Source organism: Haemorhous mexicanus, chromosome 5 (genome assembly GCF_027477595.1).
Source record: "Haemorhous mexicanus isolate bHaeMex1 chromosome 5, bHaeMex1.pri, whole genome shotgun sequence".
In the NCBI taxonomy this organism is placed as follows: domain Eukaryota; kingdom Metazoa; phylum Chordata; class Aves; order Passeriformes; family Fringillidae; genus Haemorhous; species Haemorhous mexicanus.
In genome coordinates, this window is record NC_082345.1 from 70,316,888 (window position 1) to 70,330,997 (window position 14,110).

The 14,110-nt window shown below is 42.2% G+C and overlaps 1 protein-coding gene across 9 annotated transcripts in view; it reads right to left on the reverse strand.

Moving 5' to 3' along the window:
- CELF2 (CUGBP Elav-like family member 2) overlaps positions 1–14,110 on the reverse strand; it is a 547,081-nt gene that overhangs the window by 99,046 nt on the left and 433,925 nt on the right. For all 9 annotated transcript variants that reach the window (XM_059847526.1, XM_059847525.1, XM_059847520.1 and 6 more), the window contains one exon: positions 1,672–1,754. In XM_059847526.1, the coding sequence (XP_059703509.1) occupies positions 1,672–1,754 (83 nt within the window). The remainder of the gene's footprint in view (positions 1–1,671; positions 1,755–14,110) is intronic.

Here is a 14,110-nt window from a genome sequence, read left to right on the forward strand (position 1 = left end):
CTCAATGATCTTGGAGGTCTTTTCCACCCTTTATGACTCTGTGATTGTATGATTCTAAACAGATCCTCTCTACTTCTAAGGGGGGGTGATGTGCAGATCTTGTGGTAGAGCTTGAGGGATGCTATCCGGGCAGGGTGCTGCTCCAGCAGCCTGGGATCACCTCCATCCCACCCAGCCAGTCCACACAGCCATTTGACTCAAAGCATGATGGAGAGCAATCCCTCAGTGAGTTGGTTTAGGTGCAGCATTGAATGGGGTTAGAGAGCTCTCATCCAAGGGCTCGGCATTTTCTGGCAGTGGGGATGGGAACCAACAACTGGGGCTGCAGAGGCAGAGGGTGCTGAGGTTCAGCTGAGCTCCAAAGGGGTCTCAGAGGGAATTGTCCCTTAGAGCCTTCCTTTCTCTCTTGAGGATGGCACCCCCATCCTCTACACCCTAAAGTGCCAAGACTCCCACTGGGAGGCTGGTAAGGTCTTGGTACTGATCCTTGCAAGGGCCAGTTGCTGGAAAACATCATTGAAGTGCCACAACTTTTCTCCTGTTTTCCTACCTTTGCAGATTTCCTGCTACCATTCCCAGCATTTTCACTGCAAATGACAGAGGACTCCCATATCACCTTTAGCAGGGCTCACAGGTAACTGTCCCATGACAGCACCACTCTGTGCTGGCCATTTCCATGACACATGGGGTGACTTCCCTATCAGGAAATCACTTGCATAAAGTGAACTGGCCAGATATAATTTTTCAAATGGAGGGTCCAATTTCACACACAGCACATAGGAACTAAAGGAGATATTGGCCATATAACTGTCAGTCCAGGCAATGCTCTATTTATTTACACAGTGTATTTATTTATTTTCAAGTCTGTAACCAGACACTACAAACATATGCTTGAACACCTCCTACATCAAGAGGGAATATACCTCCATCCTTTATATTTTTTCACTTCCATCCTCAAAGAATACAGCAAAAAAAAAAAAGAAAATGGTGGTACAAGAAGATTTCAGAGTTTAGACATGCAATTACCGGTGACATACTTCTCTCTAGCCCTGTAGTTTAAAGATAAAATACCATAGGAAAATGCAAGGTACAATTTGTACAACACAACCACAACTGTTCTGAATGCTGGTGCCAGTGAGAGCAGGTGGTGAGGAGAGGTGATGTCAGGAGACAGGATCACTCCGTCCAAGCAGCTATGTGGTACCACACTCCCCAACACCCTGAGATGTGCAGCCAGTGCATTCAGGCTGTTTAGAAACCATGTGGATAAAGGCTGCATTTAACAAACTTTGGCTGTGTTTTGTCTTTTCCTCTTCTCTCCCTTTTCAAACATGAAGCCCCAGTGGTGCAGTGTTTTTCTGCCATATGTTTTCTCTCCCCCCTCCCTCCCCCTTATATAAATTTTTAAAAAGACCCATGTTGCACTTTGGCCACTGTCTCTACTCAGCAGGAATTGGTACCCTTTCCAGCCAAAGGACTTTCTAGAGAACAGCAGCTGCCTTTGGACATGATGCCATTGCTACAGGACTGGCACCAACACAGCACAGACCATCAGCTTAGCCACCCTCCTAGCAGAGATCAAGATCATTTGGGGCAGCAGGCAGAATCAAGAGCAAAAGGGCTATTCTTCTGGCAATAAAATAATTAGGATCAAAAAGTAAATGTACTCACCCCAGGTAAAGTTTTAATATTGTGCAGTGCATTCTGTGCCTCAAGAGCAGCTTTTCTTGTATAAAATGTTACGAAACAACAACCTATAGAGAGAAATGAAAAGCTTTCAGAAATTAGTGAGTATGATTTGCGAGAGTACAATAGGGAGGGAGAAAAAACAGTGGTTGAACAACACATTATGAAAGCTGGAAATGTGAATTATCCTGAGGCGCCTGAATGACATGAATAAAAGAAAGCTTGTATGATTTAAAATAAAAAGTCCCCCCCTGTGCATTGCATCTATAGCACACCTGCATTGTTAGTGAACTGTAATCACTTAGAAATTGTTAACCAAAATCCAATTGGCTTTGTACATTGTAAATAAGGTTATATTTTTCTGAAGGCTCCCCATTATACTTTGAATATAAGCAACATGGCAGGCTCAAGCAGCAGGAATTCATTGTTACATCCCAAGCAGAAAATCAGGCTAAAGCAGGACCTGATTTAAAGGGCCTTATACAAAAGAGCTAAGGTTGGTTCCCCCATTTCTTTGAAACCAGGCAGGACTGGAGTGGAACACTCATCTCAGTTTCAAGAATGAAAAACAAGCTACAGGTGAATTCACCACTGCTGGGATAGTGGAGGCTGCTGATGGCTGACAGCATGAAGGGAGGCTCTGCTCTCCCTGCATCTGCTGAATTTTCAGTAAAGCAGGTGGTTTTAGTTGCCTTGATCCTGTGGTTTCCCTTTTGACAGCATGGTCCAGCCAGGTGGTGTGCGGGACCAAACATGGGTTGCTGTCACTTTGTCCACTGCAAACATGTAAAGCAGCTTTTGCTGCAGCACACACAAGCAGGCAGCTCAGCCAGCCCCAGGCTTAGGTCAGGACTCACAGGCAGATCCTCAGGGAAGAGCTATAATGTCACAGGCAGGGGACAAAAAGCAAGGACCAGGGTTTGCCTGTAAGGCCCCAGAGCAATGAAGTCTGCTCCTTGACAGATGAGATGTTTTCTGCAGATGGGGTGTTTGGTGCTGTGGGGAGAGGGAAAACATTCTGGGCAATGCTGGTTGGGGGAGCAGAAGTGGTTCCTGAAGTAAAAACCTACTTCACATGAAACAGGATAATGCAGGTCTTACTGATGAATCAGAAAACAATCCTGTTTTCTTAATCACAGTCAGAGATTTGTTACAACTCCAGAGAAATGTCAAAACCAATCAGTAAACAAAAGAAACCCTGGCTCATGAGTCTTGGTGCTCCTTTGGAGCGTGACACAGATAAAATAATCTGTGCTTCAGGCAGTGAGCAAAGCTTGTATCAGCTCCCTAATGCTGGCCAAGGTGAAACATCCCAGCTCACCTGGCATTCCTGCTTGTGTTCAACCCTGCAGCATCCCCGCAGTGGCAAAGGACACAAGGACAAGGTGTGCACAGCAGCCCACAGCAAACATTGGAAGCAGCCATGTGGAGGTGGCCCACTTTGGAAGGAAGGGCTGAATCCAGAATGGCCCCTCCACTGCCCCTTGCTTGGCTCAAGCTGTGCATGGCATTGGGAATGCTCCCTCTGGCTCTGCAGCCAGGCCAGTGACAACCATTACCTCGGTAACAAGCAAAGGTGACCATGTATTGCCAGCTGGAACACAGCAAGTTTCTCCCTAATACACAAAATCACTTGCAGCCACAGCAAACATGGGCAGGCAGGTAATGCAGACTTAACACGGCTGAGAGAAACATTTTTCATACTGCCAACAGGTTCTTTAAAATTTCACACTTTACGATGGAGACGGTTTAATAATTATTTCAGTAAGCGGGACATCGTTCTCAGGGATGTGTGCTAGAGACAGGCACAGCCTGTGAGGCTTTGTTTTTCCTGTTTGTGTTTCTAAACCTTCTGTTTCACTGGAAAATTCTGAAAATCTGAATTATTTTACCCCAGATGAAAATGAGAAAAAAAAAATTCAAGTTTGTGACATTTAATAGTGTGACTTTGAGACAATATTGCAATATTTTTCTACCCAGTCAGCCAGCTCCAAGTCTATCTCATATTGTTTATTTGTTTGGTTTGTTAGCTTTTTAATATAAGGCTTTTTAACCAGGAGAGAGGATTCAGAGGGGAAAATATCAAGCTGTAATCACAACTTTGCAATTGCCATGTCCTTTTCCATGGGCCCAAAGAGTTTCATTTCAGATTTCACCTCAGGGGGTTCATTCCGATAAGGAGGAATTTGAAATCTATTGGTTTATCATTCTTGGCACTACTTGAAAGAACTGCACTTGAAAGATGAATATGCTGTGAAACACCCTTTAACTGGTCATTTTTGGGAAGTAATAGCTCAGGAGAGAAAAATGTTTCTGTGAATGAGGGCTGGAAGAAACAGTAGCTTAATGGGAAATGTGCAGATGTTTCAGGCAAGTCATCGGACCTTGACAAAAATAGAGACTTCTGAGCTCAGAGACTGACACATCTGAAAATGTATATGGATAAAATTTTTCTCAGGATGCATTTGTCTCATATCTTCTTAAATAAAACAACCCCCACAACAAGAGCTGCTTTGCTGTGGTTTGAGAGGGACATGGACTCTCACTCGTGGACACCTGAATTTGAGGGTATCTGCTACTGAAGTCAGGGCTGGACTCAAAAAAGAAAATAAGACAACAGAGAGGAACCAGAAAAGGCAATAGTCCATGTTTCCCCAGGGAAATACTGTAGCTGAGCCTATGGATTTTCCAGAGGTGCTGCAGCCATGTTACACAAACTGCATTGAAGATGCCTCCAATGTAAAATCCTTTTGGGTCAGTACATAGAAAAAGTACCTAATTCAGTTTTTTCTGCAGGAATATTGGAAGGGAAGATGCCTGTGTAATTGGACAGGGCTAATCTGTGCTTTAGGATTGGTAGCTGTCCCCTGCGGAAAGGCAAAGAGGCAACGACATTCCTTCCTCCATTTTACTAAAGAAAATGTAATATTGCCAAAGACAAACAAGTGTCCCAGCTGAAAAGAAAAAGTATGTTTCCTACTGAAAGAAAATAAAAAAATACAGCCCTTCCCTTCAGGCCCCATGCACATATAATCTTTGTTTCATCACCAACAAACTCGACAGCAGCTTGAACCATAACTAGACTTTTCTGACATCCAAATAACTCAGGGCCTGGCAGTGATAACCTTCTCCTGTCCTAGTCAGGACAACTTTAAAAGTGAATTGGTTTGTGGACATGGTTCTGCCAGCCCTCAACAGCCTGAAATACAGCCCATTTTAGCTCCACATGGGTTAGTGTATGCTTGCCCACAGGCAGAGGAGCTCATTCTGCCAGTCAGTGCCTCCAGAGCAGCAAATCTCCCACGCTCTGCTAAGCTGGTTGTGCTCTACTTGGAACAGTATTTACTACAGCGTACGGCATTTCTTCTTTGTACCTTGAAAAAAATACTGAATGAATCATGCAGATCCCTACAGTCCCTTAAGGACATCGGCAACAACTTCATGGCTATCCTGCCAGATGCTTGAACAGACTGAATAAAACCTGCCACTCCATGCTGCTCAGCATTTAATGGCAACAAATGGGATGCCTGAGAAACAACAGCAGAAAACAGCCCTACTTCTTAAGGCATCTGATGAGCAAACGCTGCAGTGTGGACACTACAATGTTCAACTTCAACACCTCATTAAAAAAGGGAAAAGATCTCTTACTTCAGCTTGTTTTCACTCTCTCTCTCTCTGCCCCCCCCCCCCCCCCCCGCCCCCCTGACTTCCTCTTTTTTTTCTTTTTTCAAAGGGAAATTTAGTGCCAGAGAAAGACCTCGAGGTCCCAGCCATTGGGAGAGAGTTGACACATTCAATTCTCCATGACACATTCAATTCACAAGCCCTTGCTCAGGCTGCCAAAAGCACCAATTAGCACCACTGGTAGAGATTTTATTTATTTAATTTCCACAGAAACCTGTTTAGCAAGACAGTGACAGGGACAAACAGTCTCCTGTATGGCTAGAAACAGCTTTACATGAGTCACTGTCAAAGATGGCAGCAATGGATTACAGGGGAATCAAGCCATGGGTTCACTGAAGCCATCATTTAGAAGTGAGGAATGGGAAAAAGATCAAGTGGTGAGGACTTTCACACCACTACTGGCAGTGAACCTGAATTTCTGGAGGCCTTTGTGGAACTATGACAAATTGCAGTTTTCACCATGAAACTTCAAGACATGCCATTCCTCCTGTAAGCAAGAGAATTTTTTCAAAGAGCTGTTAGTGACCCCATGCAATGGGGCTTCTCCTCCTGTGTGACTTCTGCTCTATGACCCAAATTTGCCTCCCAGCAGAGCAGTCATGGCTTTGTTAGGCTGCAAGATCCAGCTCTAGGACATCTCCAGGAGCTCTGCCATGCCATTATTTTTGTCACTTTCTCCCAATTCAAACACAGACTAATTATGCCGTGAGAGCTGTTTACATTCCTAATTTTGAATAACTAACAAAGGGAAGCTCTACTCCACTTGAAGATGTGGCTTACACAGTCCTTGTTGGCATTTAACAGCACTGGGATCTGTGTAAGAGGCTTAATCTCTCAGCCAGGATTTCATGCCTGAGTGAATACAGACACCTCCATCTTGCTTCGGGTGAGAAAAAGTCTTTTACAGCTCCCTAAACTGAATAGACAATTCTTGTGTAAAGTTACCAGGAATTACACATGTGCATCTATATGAGAAAATAACCCTTTGGATGTGGACAGGAATTAAAACACGCTCCACAAGATGCTCTGAGGTTTTGATTTGCTTGAAGAAAAATATTCTGCAATCTCCCAGGTCTGAAAATTTAACTTTTGGGAATTAAAAGAGAAAATAAAGAGGAGATAAAAAAAAAAAAAAGCCCAACCCATATTTATTGGTCTGATATATTAGTTTCTTTAGTTTTCAACTGTCAAAATTTGTCAGTTTGGATCTCTCCTGTGTTGTGCATATTATCACCTGCTGCCAGTACCTGAACCCTAACCATGGGTTATAGAAATACAAGAGCTTATCAGGGCGCCTGCAAAGCCTGCAACAACTTAAAAGTATGAAATTTGCTTTACCTTCTAGACTAATAAAATAAACACTTCAAAACAGCTATAATGATTATCTGATGATTGAACTCTGTATTCTTTTAGTGAGTAATGGAATACTGGCAGACAAATTCAATTCAAAATACATTCACATTCAGGACATCAACAAAGTCATCATGTTGTGAATTGAAAATTCCTTTAAAGGCTGCGTTTGAATTCTAAGGGGCTGACAGATCAAGGGACTGAAGGCCCTGGAAGGCTAAATGAGTGAAGTCCTGCTATGTTTCTTTCTTTCTGTGAATGAAGCTCACTTTTGTGTGTGCATTTGCAAGCAGAACAGGTGCTGGCTTCATACAAGCCTGGAATCTCAATGGGGACAGTAGCTTCTTGTCAATCCAGCACAGTTCAAGCTAGTTTAAGTTCAGGAGGATTTCTTTTTCTTGTTTTTTTCCCCACTCCAAATGTTTCTTTCCTGATTTCCACATTCACTCATTCACCACCAAAATTTAAACACTACACTAATGCAGGGCAGCCTTTACAAGGTCTCTTGCATTCCAGCCATCCACCTGAACTCTGGAATAAGTGCTCTGTACATCACAAAAAGCTGCCTGAACAGCACGATTTCCAACCAAACACACCATGACCTGTAATGTCATTTTCCAAAAGCCAATGAAGACTTTAAAATCTCTTTTCCACCAGAGCCACTGAGAAGACCTATTGCTACAAAGCATTCAGGTGTCTGGTTGGGCAAGGAGACTTTTCACTTTGCTCACTTTTTATGCAGTGCAGTGCAGTTGGAGCCTTGCCTGGCATTTCTTTTGTGCTACAGATGTTAGTGCAATTAGCTAACCTGCACTAGAGATGCTGGTCTAGTATTAGGAGAGATGTTTCAAGTCTTAGAAATTTTGATTGGGTGGTTCCATACAAAACCAGAGAAAACCATTAACTGTCTAAATAGCAAATACAGCCATTCCTGACAAAGACACCCAGAAATAAAAATCCTACTATTTTTGAAACTCTGCTTATCATAAGAAGGTGGCTAAGGCAGGGATGTGATTTGATTTCTACCTGCACCAGCCTCATGCTCTATTGCCTATGGAGTCATGGGAGAGTAAGATGGAAAGAATTCACTCCTGAAGCCATCCCTGCTAGAACTGCTGAATACAGCAGAAACCAACCTTTAATGATGCCACCTCCCAATTAGCTCAGGTTTGCTAATAGTTTGATATAATTGGCACCCTGATGGAAACCGTATTACCAGTCCTGTCACCAGCCAGGAAATCGCATTGCCACTCTAATGACAGCACATATTATAGCAATGCCACTTCTAATATTAATACATTAGCTGAATGTAGGCAAGGGCTCACATGAGAGAAGGATTCACAGCTGGGACATGCCAGATTCCACCCTGTGCTCTAGTTTTCCTCCTGGTTACAGCATTCAGGGTGGCAGTGCCCCTGCCCCAGAGCGCCCCGCACCGCACCGCTCGCATTAAACCACAAATGCTCCAGGCTGGGAACAGCCCTGTAAATGGCCACTGAAAAATGATCCCAGGGAGCTCAATTTTTTCTCTCCATGCCTTGCAAGTTATGATGGCCTTTCTGTTAATTGGCCACAAGTCCTGGTTTGCTGTCAGCCTTCAGCTGCACCGGGGAGCTCTTTTGGAGGAGTCGCACTCTGTCATTCCCGCACCCTTGTGAATACAAATGCTCTCTATAAATGTCCTCTGCCTACAAAATGGAAGTGTTTTGTTTTTTGGTTTTTTTCCTTGGCTTTTTTTCCTTTTTTTTAATCTTTTTTTTCCTTTTTTTGACCTAGATTAAATTTGCTGCATTTTCAAGCCTTTTGGGAAAGCAACTAAGAACTAATATGCACTGGTTCATGTCCCATAACACTTCCCTAACCATTATTATGTAAATTTTGACTAAAGTGCACAGATAGAAAAGATATCAAGGGCAAAATTGCCAGAATCTACTTTTCTTGCTCTCTGAAATAAGCCACTTATATTAAACAGTTTTAAATGGCTAATAGCTATACAAGTATCTGAAGAATTTCAATGTACAATTTTTCATACAGGACAATGACAGCTTTTGCAAATTCCTGAACTCTCCTGGTACCTGTCTAATGACTGGGAAGTGAATGGCCAGCATGCTGGAACTCTCTGTTTTACTTCTGAAGGAAGGGGCCAACTTCCACACCTGCAGCTTGGCAACACTCATATGATATCTCACTAGATGGTGATAAAGGAGTAAAAAAAAGCAGATGCAGAATTAGATTCTATACAAGGTGACAGGGTAAATAAATACACACAAGTCAGGTTTATAGCATCAAGGCAATTTTATGTCATTACAAACTAATCTGTCTCTAAAGAAACCATCCCTGCATGCTGGGCTGGAAGCTGAGCTTCATTGGTCTGGGCTGAGCAGTGGATGAGAGACATTGCAACACAAACTCAGGAAGTGCTGTGAAGACAGAGCTGAGCAATCAGTGGCCCTAAACCATCAGCCATCAGCACTGCATTAACATCCTGATCTGCAGGTGGCCTGGCCTGGAATGTTCCTCCTTTGCCAGCCTGTCCAAGCACACACCCAGTGCAAATCCCTAGGGAAAGCCATGGAGATGGAAAGCCATGGCAGTCAGGCAACCAACATCAGGGGGAAAATCAAAGCAGCAGCTCAGTGCCTCCTGTGGAGTCCATGTTTGGTCTGTTCACATTTCTAGATCTCAGGGGTGGAGAGTAATTGGGATCTTACACATCAGTCCATATGGATTTCAATAAAAACTGCTTGTCAGAGCTTTTGGACAAGAAACTCTCAAGTAAGTAGGACAGCAGTGGGAAATGGCATTCCAGCCTCTAGCTCTGTGAGGGGTTGTCCCATGGGAAGTTACTGCACTTCCCACTTGTAAAATATAGGAAAGAATATACACAAAATACAAGAATTTTTTGAAAAACTTGAAATAGTTTTAAACAAGGCTTGTCACTATGTATATATATTGTATCAAGAAAGAAATCTTGAAGTTGGGGAGACATCAAAATGAAACAACAAAAAAATGAAAATACAAATAATTATGTATTTCTTTTACTGGCTTCTTGTAATTTCCCCTACACCTTTTCTTTCTTCTTTTCCTTCTTATTCTTGCACTAACTCTCCTTAATCTTTAATTTGCTTTCTTCTTCCCTCAAATAAATTCTTATTCTTTTCCTCATAGCAGATGGTTATGATTTCCTTTTCTCTGGCCAGGTAACAATTACTGACTTGAGTTTACTGGCTGTAAAATGAACTAACATGTCCTTTGTACAAGTTAACCCCTAAGTCTGACCATCTGCTAAATACATCTTTGGATGCAGTAGAGAGAGAGGGTTCAGAGAACAGACGCATAAAAAAATGGAAACCCAAAATTAAGATTTAATCCATTATTGCAGCAGAAAACTGCTGTGACACTCTATCTCAGTTCAAAAAGACTCTACAAAGATCATGTTTACATAAATTAACATAGGCAGGGACACATCTTTCCCTGATGTCATTTCAAAAGCCCCATTGTCGCCCACCCTGGCACTCACTAGTAGCAAATCAAACTTCCCAGCACACATGTCTTATAGTCCTGGATTTCCTTCTATTTTTTTCTTTCACTTGAATGCTTGAGAAAGATCACTGAAAACTGGCTTTTCCTGATAAGACTTCCAGATCATTGCTCTGATGAAATCTCTAATTGCACTGTGACTCCTGAGAAGCCACTTGAGTCCTAGCTCAACTAGGAGGCAACTCTGTAGGGAAAAATACTCAGAACTGAAGAGCTTTACCATAAAACTATCCCTTCAAAAGAATCAAATCTTTGAGAGTTATTTGCAATTTATAAACTTTCCCTGTGAAAAACCTATGTTCTGTGCTGGAAATTATCTTCACTGGTTAAATGCCAGAGGCATCCTGGCAGAGCAGGTCAGTGGAGGTGATCCTTGCCCTCTGCTCAGCCCTGCTGAGACATATATGGGGTTCTGGATCTTCCTTTTCCCCAGTAAAAAGATGTGGACATACTGGAGGCTGTCTTGTGAAGGACCATGAAGATGAGGAAGGGTCTGGAGCATCTCTCATATGAAAAGCAACTGAGAGAGCTGGGACTGCTCAGCCTGGAGAAGAAAACATCGGAGGAAGATAGAAGGCTTCTAAGTGGTCCAATGACAGGACAAGAGGCCATGGTCACCAATTAAAAAAAAGGAAATTCCATTTAAAAATAAGGAATGACATTTTTATTCTAAAGGTGATCAAACACTGGCATGGTTTGCCCAAACGAGTTGTGGACTCTCTCCATCCCTGAAGATAATAAAATCTTGCCTGGACACAGCTCTGAGAAACCTCCTGTAGATGACCCTGCTTTGAGCTGGGGTTGGATAAGATGAATCCCAGAAGTTCTTTCTGACCTCAGCCAGCTTGTGATTCTGTGAAATGGCAATGAAGGAATTTAGCAGGCTTCTGACAACATCCCTCCTAACACAGCTTAACTTCCCCAGAAATATACTGCAAGCTTATTTAACTCTAGCAGACAACATCAGTTAAATTACTGTTTTATTGTTGTACCCATCAGCTGGGAACCAGCTCTCACTCACTAGCAAATTCACACCCTAGATGAGTTTTTTCATAGCAAGAACACAGGAATTAGGTTGTTACTTCTTTTTTTCAGAAAAACAGAATCAGAGACCTTGTAGCACCTTCTAGTACCCAAAGAGGACCAAGATAAGGCTGGAGAGGCACTTTGACAAGGGCGTGTAGTGATAGGACAGGAGAATGGCTTCATACTGAAAGAGGGCAGGTTTCAGCAGCGTATAAGGAAGAAATTCTTTACTGTGGGGGCAGTGAGATAGAGGAACAGCTTGCTCAGAGAAACTGTGGATCCCTGGAAGCGTTCAAGGCCAGGCTGGATGGAGTTTTGAGCAACCTGGTCTAGTGGAAGTTGTCCCTGTCCATGACAGGGTGGCAGGAAGGAGATGATCTTTAAGACCTCTTCCAACCCAAACCACTTTATGTTTCTGTGGTGATTCTATGAACACCCCAGCATGGCAGGTATTGCCAATAAAAATATCTTGTGTCATACCTTGTTTTTAGAAATATATCAATACATTTATGAACTAATGAGAACATAATGAATTTTTTTAAAGACATAGTTTATCCAGTCCTGTTGTATCTGACATGAGGTTTTTTTAAAACCCCACTGTCAGCTTGTGTCTTCTAAGGACAGCATAGGAAAAGTCAGAACTAGCAGTACAAAGATAAAGAAAAGAAAGAGGCCCAGGGAGAAGGAGTTATAAAAGAAGATACATAGTGGAAAGATTGCTATTGCTGACACTTCACTCACTTACAAAACAACAAAACCAACAACAAACCTCAACCCTACCCAGAAACCTGGCAAGAATGTTGTGCATGGAGTGTTTTCAACATTTAGCTGGATTTGGGAGAGCTGGATACCATTTTTGCAGGAGAATCTAAAATCTGACCTTGGATAACTCATTTCTAGGAATAAGGTGTTTAAGATCTTCTGAAAATAACATTCAATGGCCATCTGAATCTTTCGATACCTAAATGCTTTTGAACAATCTGGCCTTTCGTCTCCCTGTGCTCTAGCTTTTCCTTGTTAAATGGAAAGAATAAAATGTTCTGAGCTCAAAGGAGTACTGTGAAGGAACCATGAAAAAAGTAAAAACTGAGGTAAAAAGACACAGCCATCATAGTGACAATGGGTAACAGCAGAGCACTACGTGCCAGCGCTGCGTCCATCTGACTCACTGCAGTCTGTCACACTTCCCCTGAAAGATACCTTATAGGAAAGGGAAAAAATCAATACAAGACATTTGAGATGGCTTAAGGGATGCTTGAGTAGCATGGGAAGAAATTCTAGAATAAATATTGCCTCTAAGTGCCCTGAACTTGGATCAACAAATAACTGTTTCCTCCAACACCTCCCCTGCCCCATATTTTGCTGCTTTTGGCCAAGTCACCAAGTTGTGGGCTCCATTCTCTGCTGGTGGAAGAACTGGCAAAGCCTCCACTCTGAGTCATGACTGGCTACAACATACACACTATTTTAATGGAGATAATTTTCAACTATTTTAATTTTTTTTCTTCCCCTGATAAATACATTTCCCCATCTTTAAAACCCATGTCTAAATCCATTGTCTGAATCTGTTACACTCCCTGCTCCCTCTGCCCAAGACTCAGTCAAACACTTTCAGCTCTTTCTCGACTTCAACATCATGAACCCTTGCACATCTCCTATTGATTTCTAGGCATCCACAGCTTCACTCTCACAGGGTCACAGCACATGTCAAATCTTTCCTGCATTGCACCTTCAAGCAGTGTTTCATCTAAGGAGCTTCACTTTGCCTGAACTTGTTAGCAGTGACACATTTGTTCCCCAATTAGGCTTTCTTTATAAGAATAATAAAAATGAAATAGAAGCAATTCCTGGCAACTTTTCTATCTTTCTAGTCAATTGAAACAATTTTATGCAGATGAAGATGCAGCTCCACAGAGCCTTTGAACTTTAAGCATCATCTTTACTTGGCTTTGAACTCTCAACAGGGCCCATGATCTTTCAAAGCAATGTACTCTGCTGTGGAAACTTCAAAAAAGAGGGAAAATGGCATGGTTAGAAAGAAAAATGCAAAAGATGGGGTTTTTTAATGCTTGATGCTCCTGGAAATAAATAAAAAACCCAACTGAGTGGTATCTGAAGAAGTGTATTCAGCACTCAAGTGTTTCCCTAATTAATTGTTTAGATGAGTGCTAAAATAAATGCAGCAGCAGCAAAGATAAACAAACCACTTTAGTAATAAAGCCATATATTTGTGCAGGCACACAAAAATAAATGGCAGCACTTAATGAGCACAAGCAATGAGAAGGAAGAATACACTTCATATGTGGGAGATCTATGCTCAGAAAGCTCAAGCTCAAAGGTATTTGAGAGGTATCTCACAATCACTTCCCAACCTGCCTCTGATTTGCCTCTTGCACAGAATCTCGTTTTGCACAGACTAGCAGTATAAAAATGCAAAGTGTCCTGATAGAGAATTATAGCTCATGCTTCACCTTACCTGGGCAGCCTCACCAGGGCAAGGAAATCACTTCTGGGGAGAGATTGCTATCCTAGTTAATTATTATTCCTCTTTATTTTTGTCTGATGATTAACTAATGCAAAATCAATGAAGGGAGATACGGAATAAATGGGTAACACATGTACTTCCAAAATGAGAGAGAAAAGCCAAGATGATTCATACAGTCTTTTCCTCCTGACTGGAAAACGAGCTAGCAAAGTATTAATACTGGGGGAAAGTGTTATCTTATATATCTAGGAAAGCAGTTTTAATAGAATTATACAACTGTTAGAGGCAGGAAAATTCAGCTAAGCTCTTCTCCCAGAGAGGATGGCATTACTCTTCCAC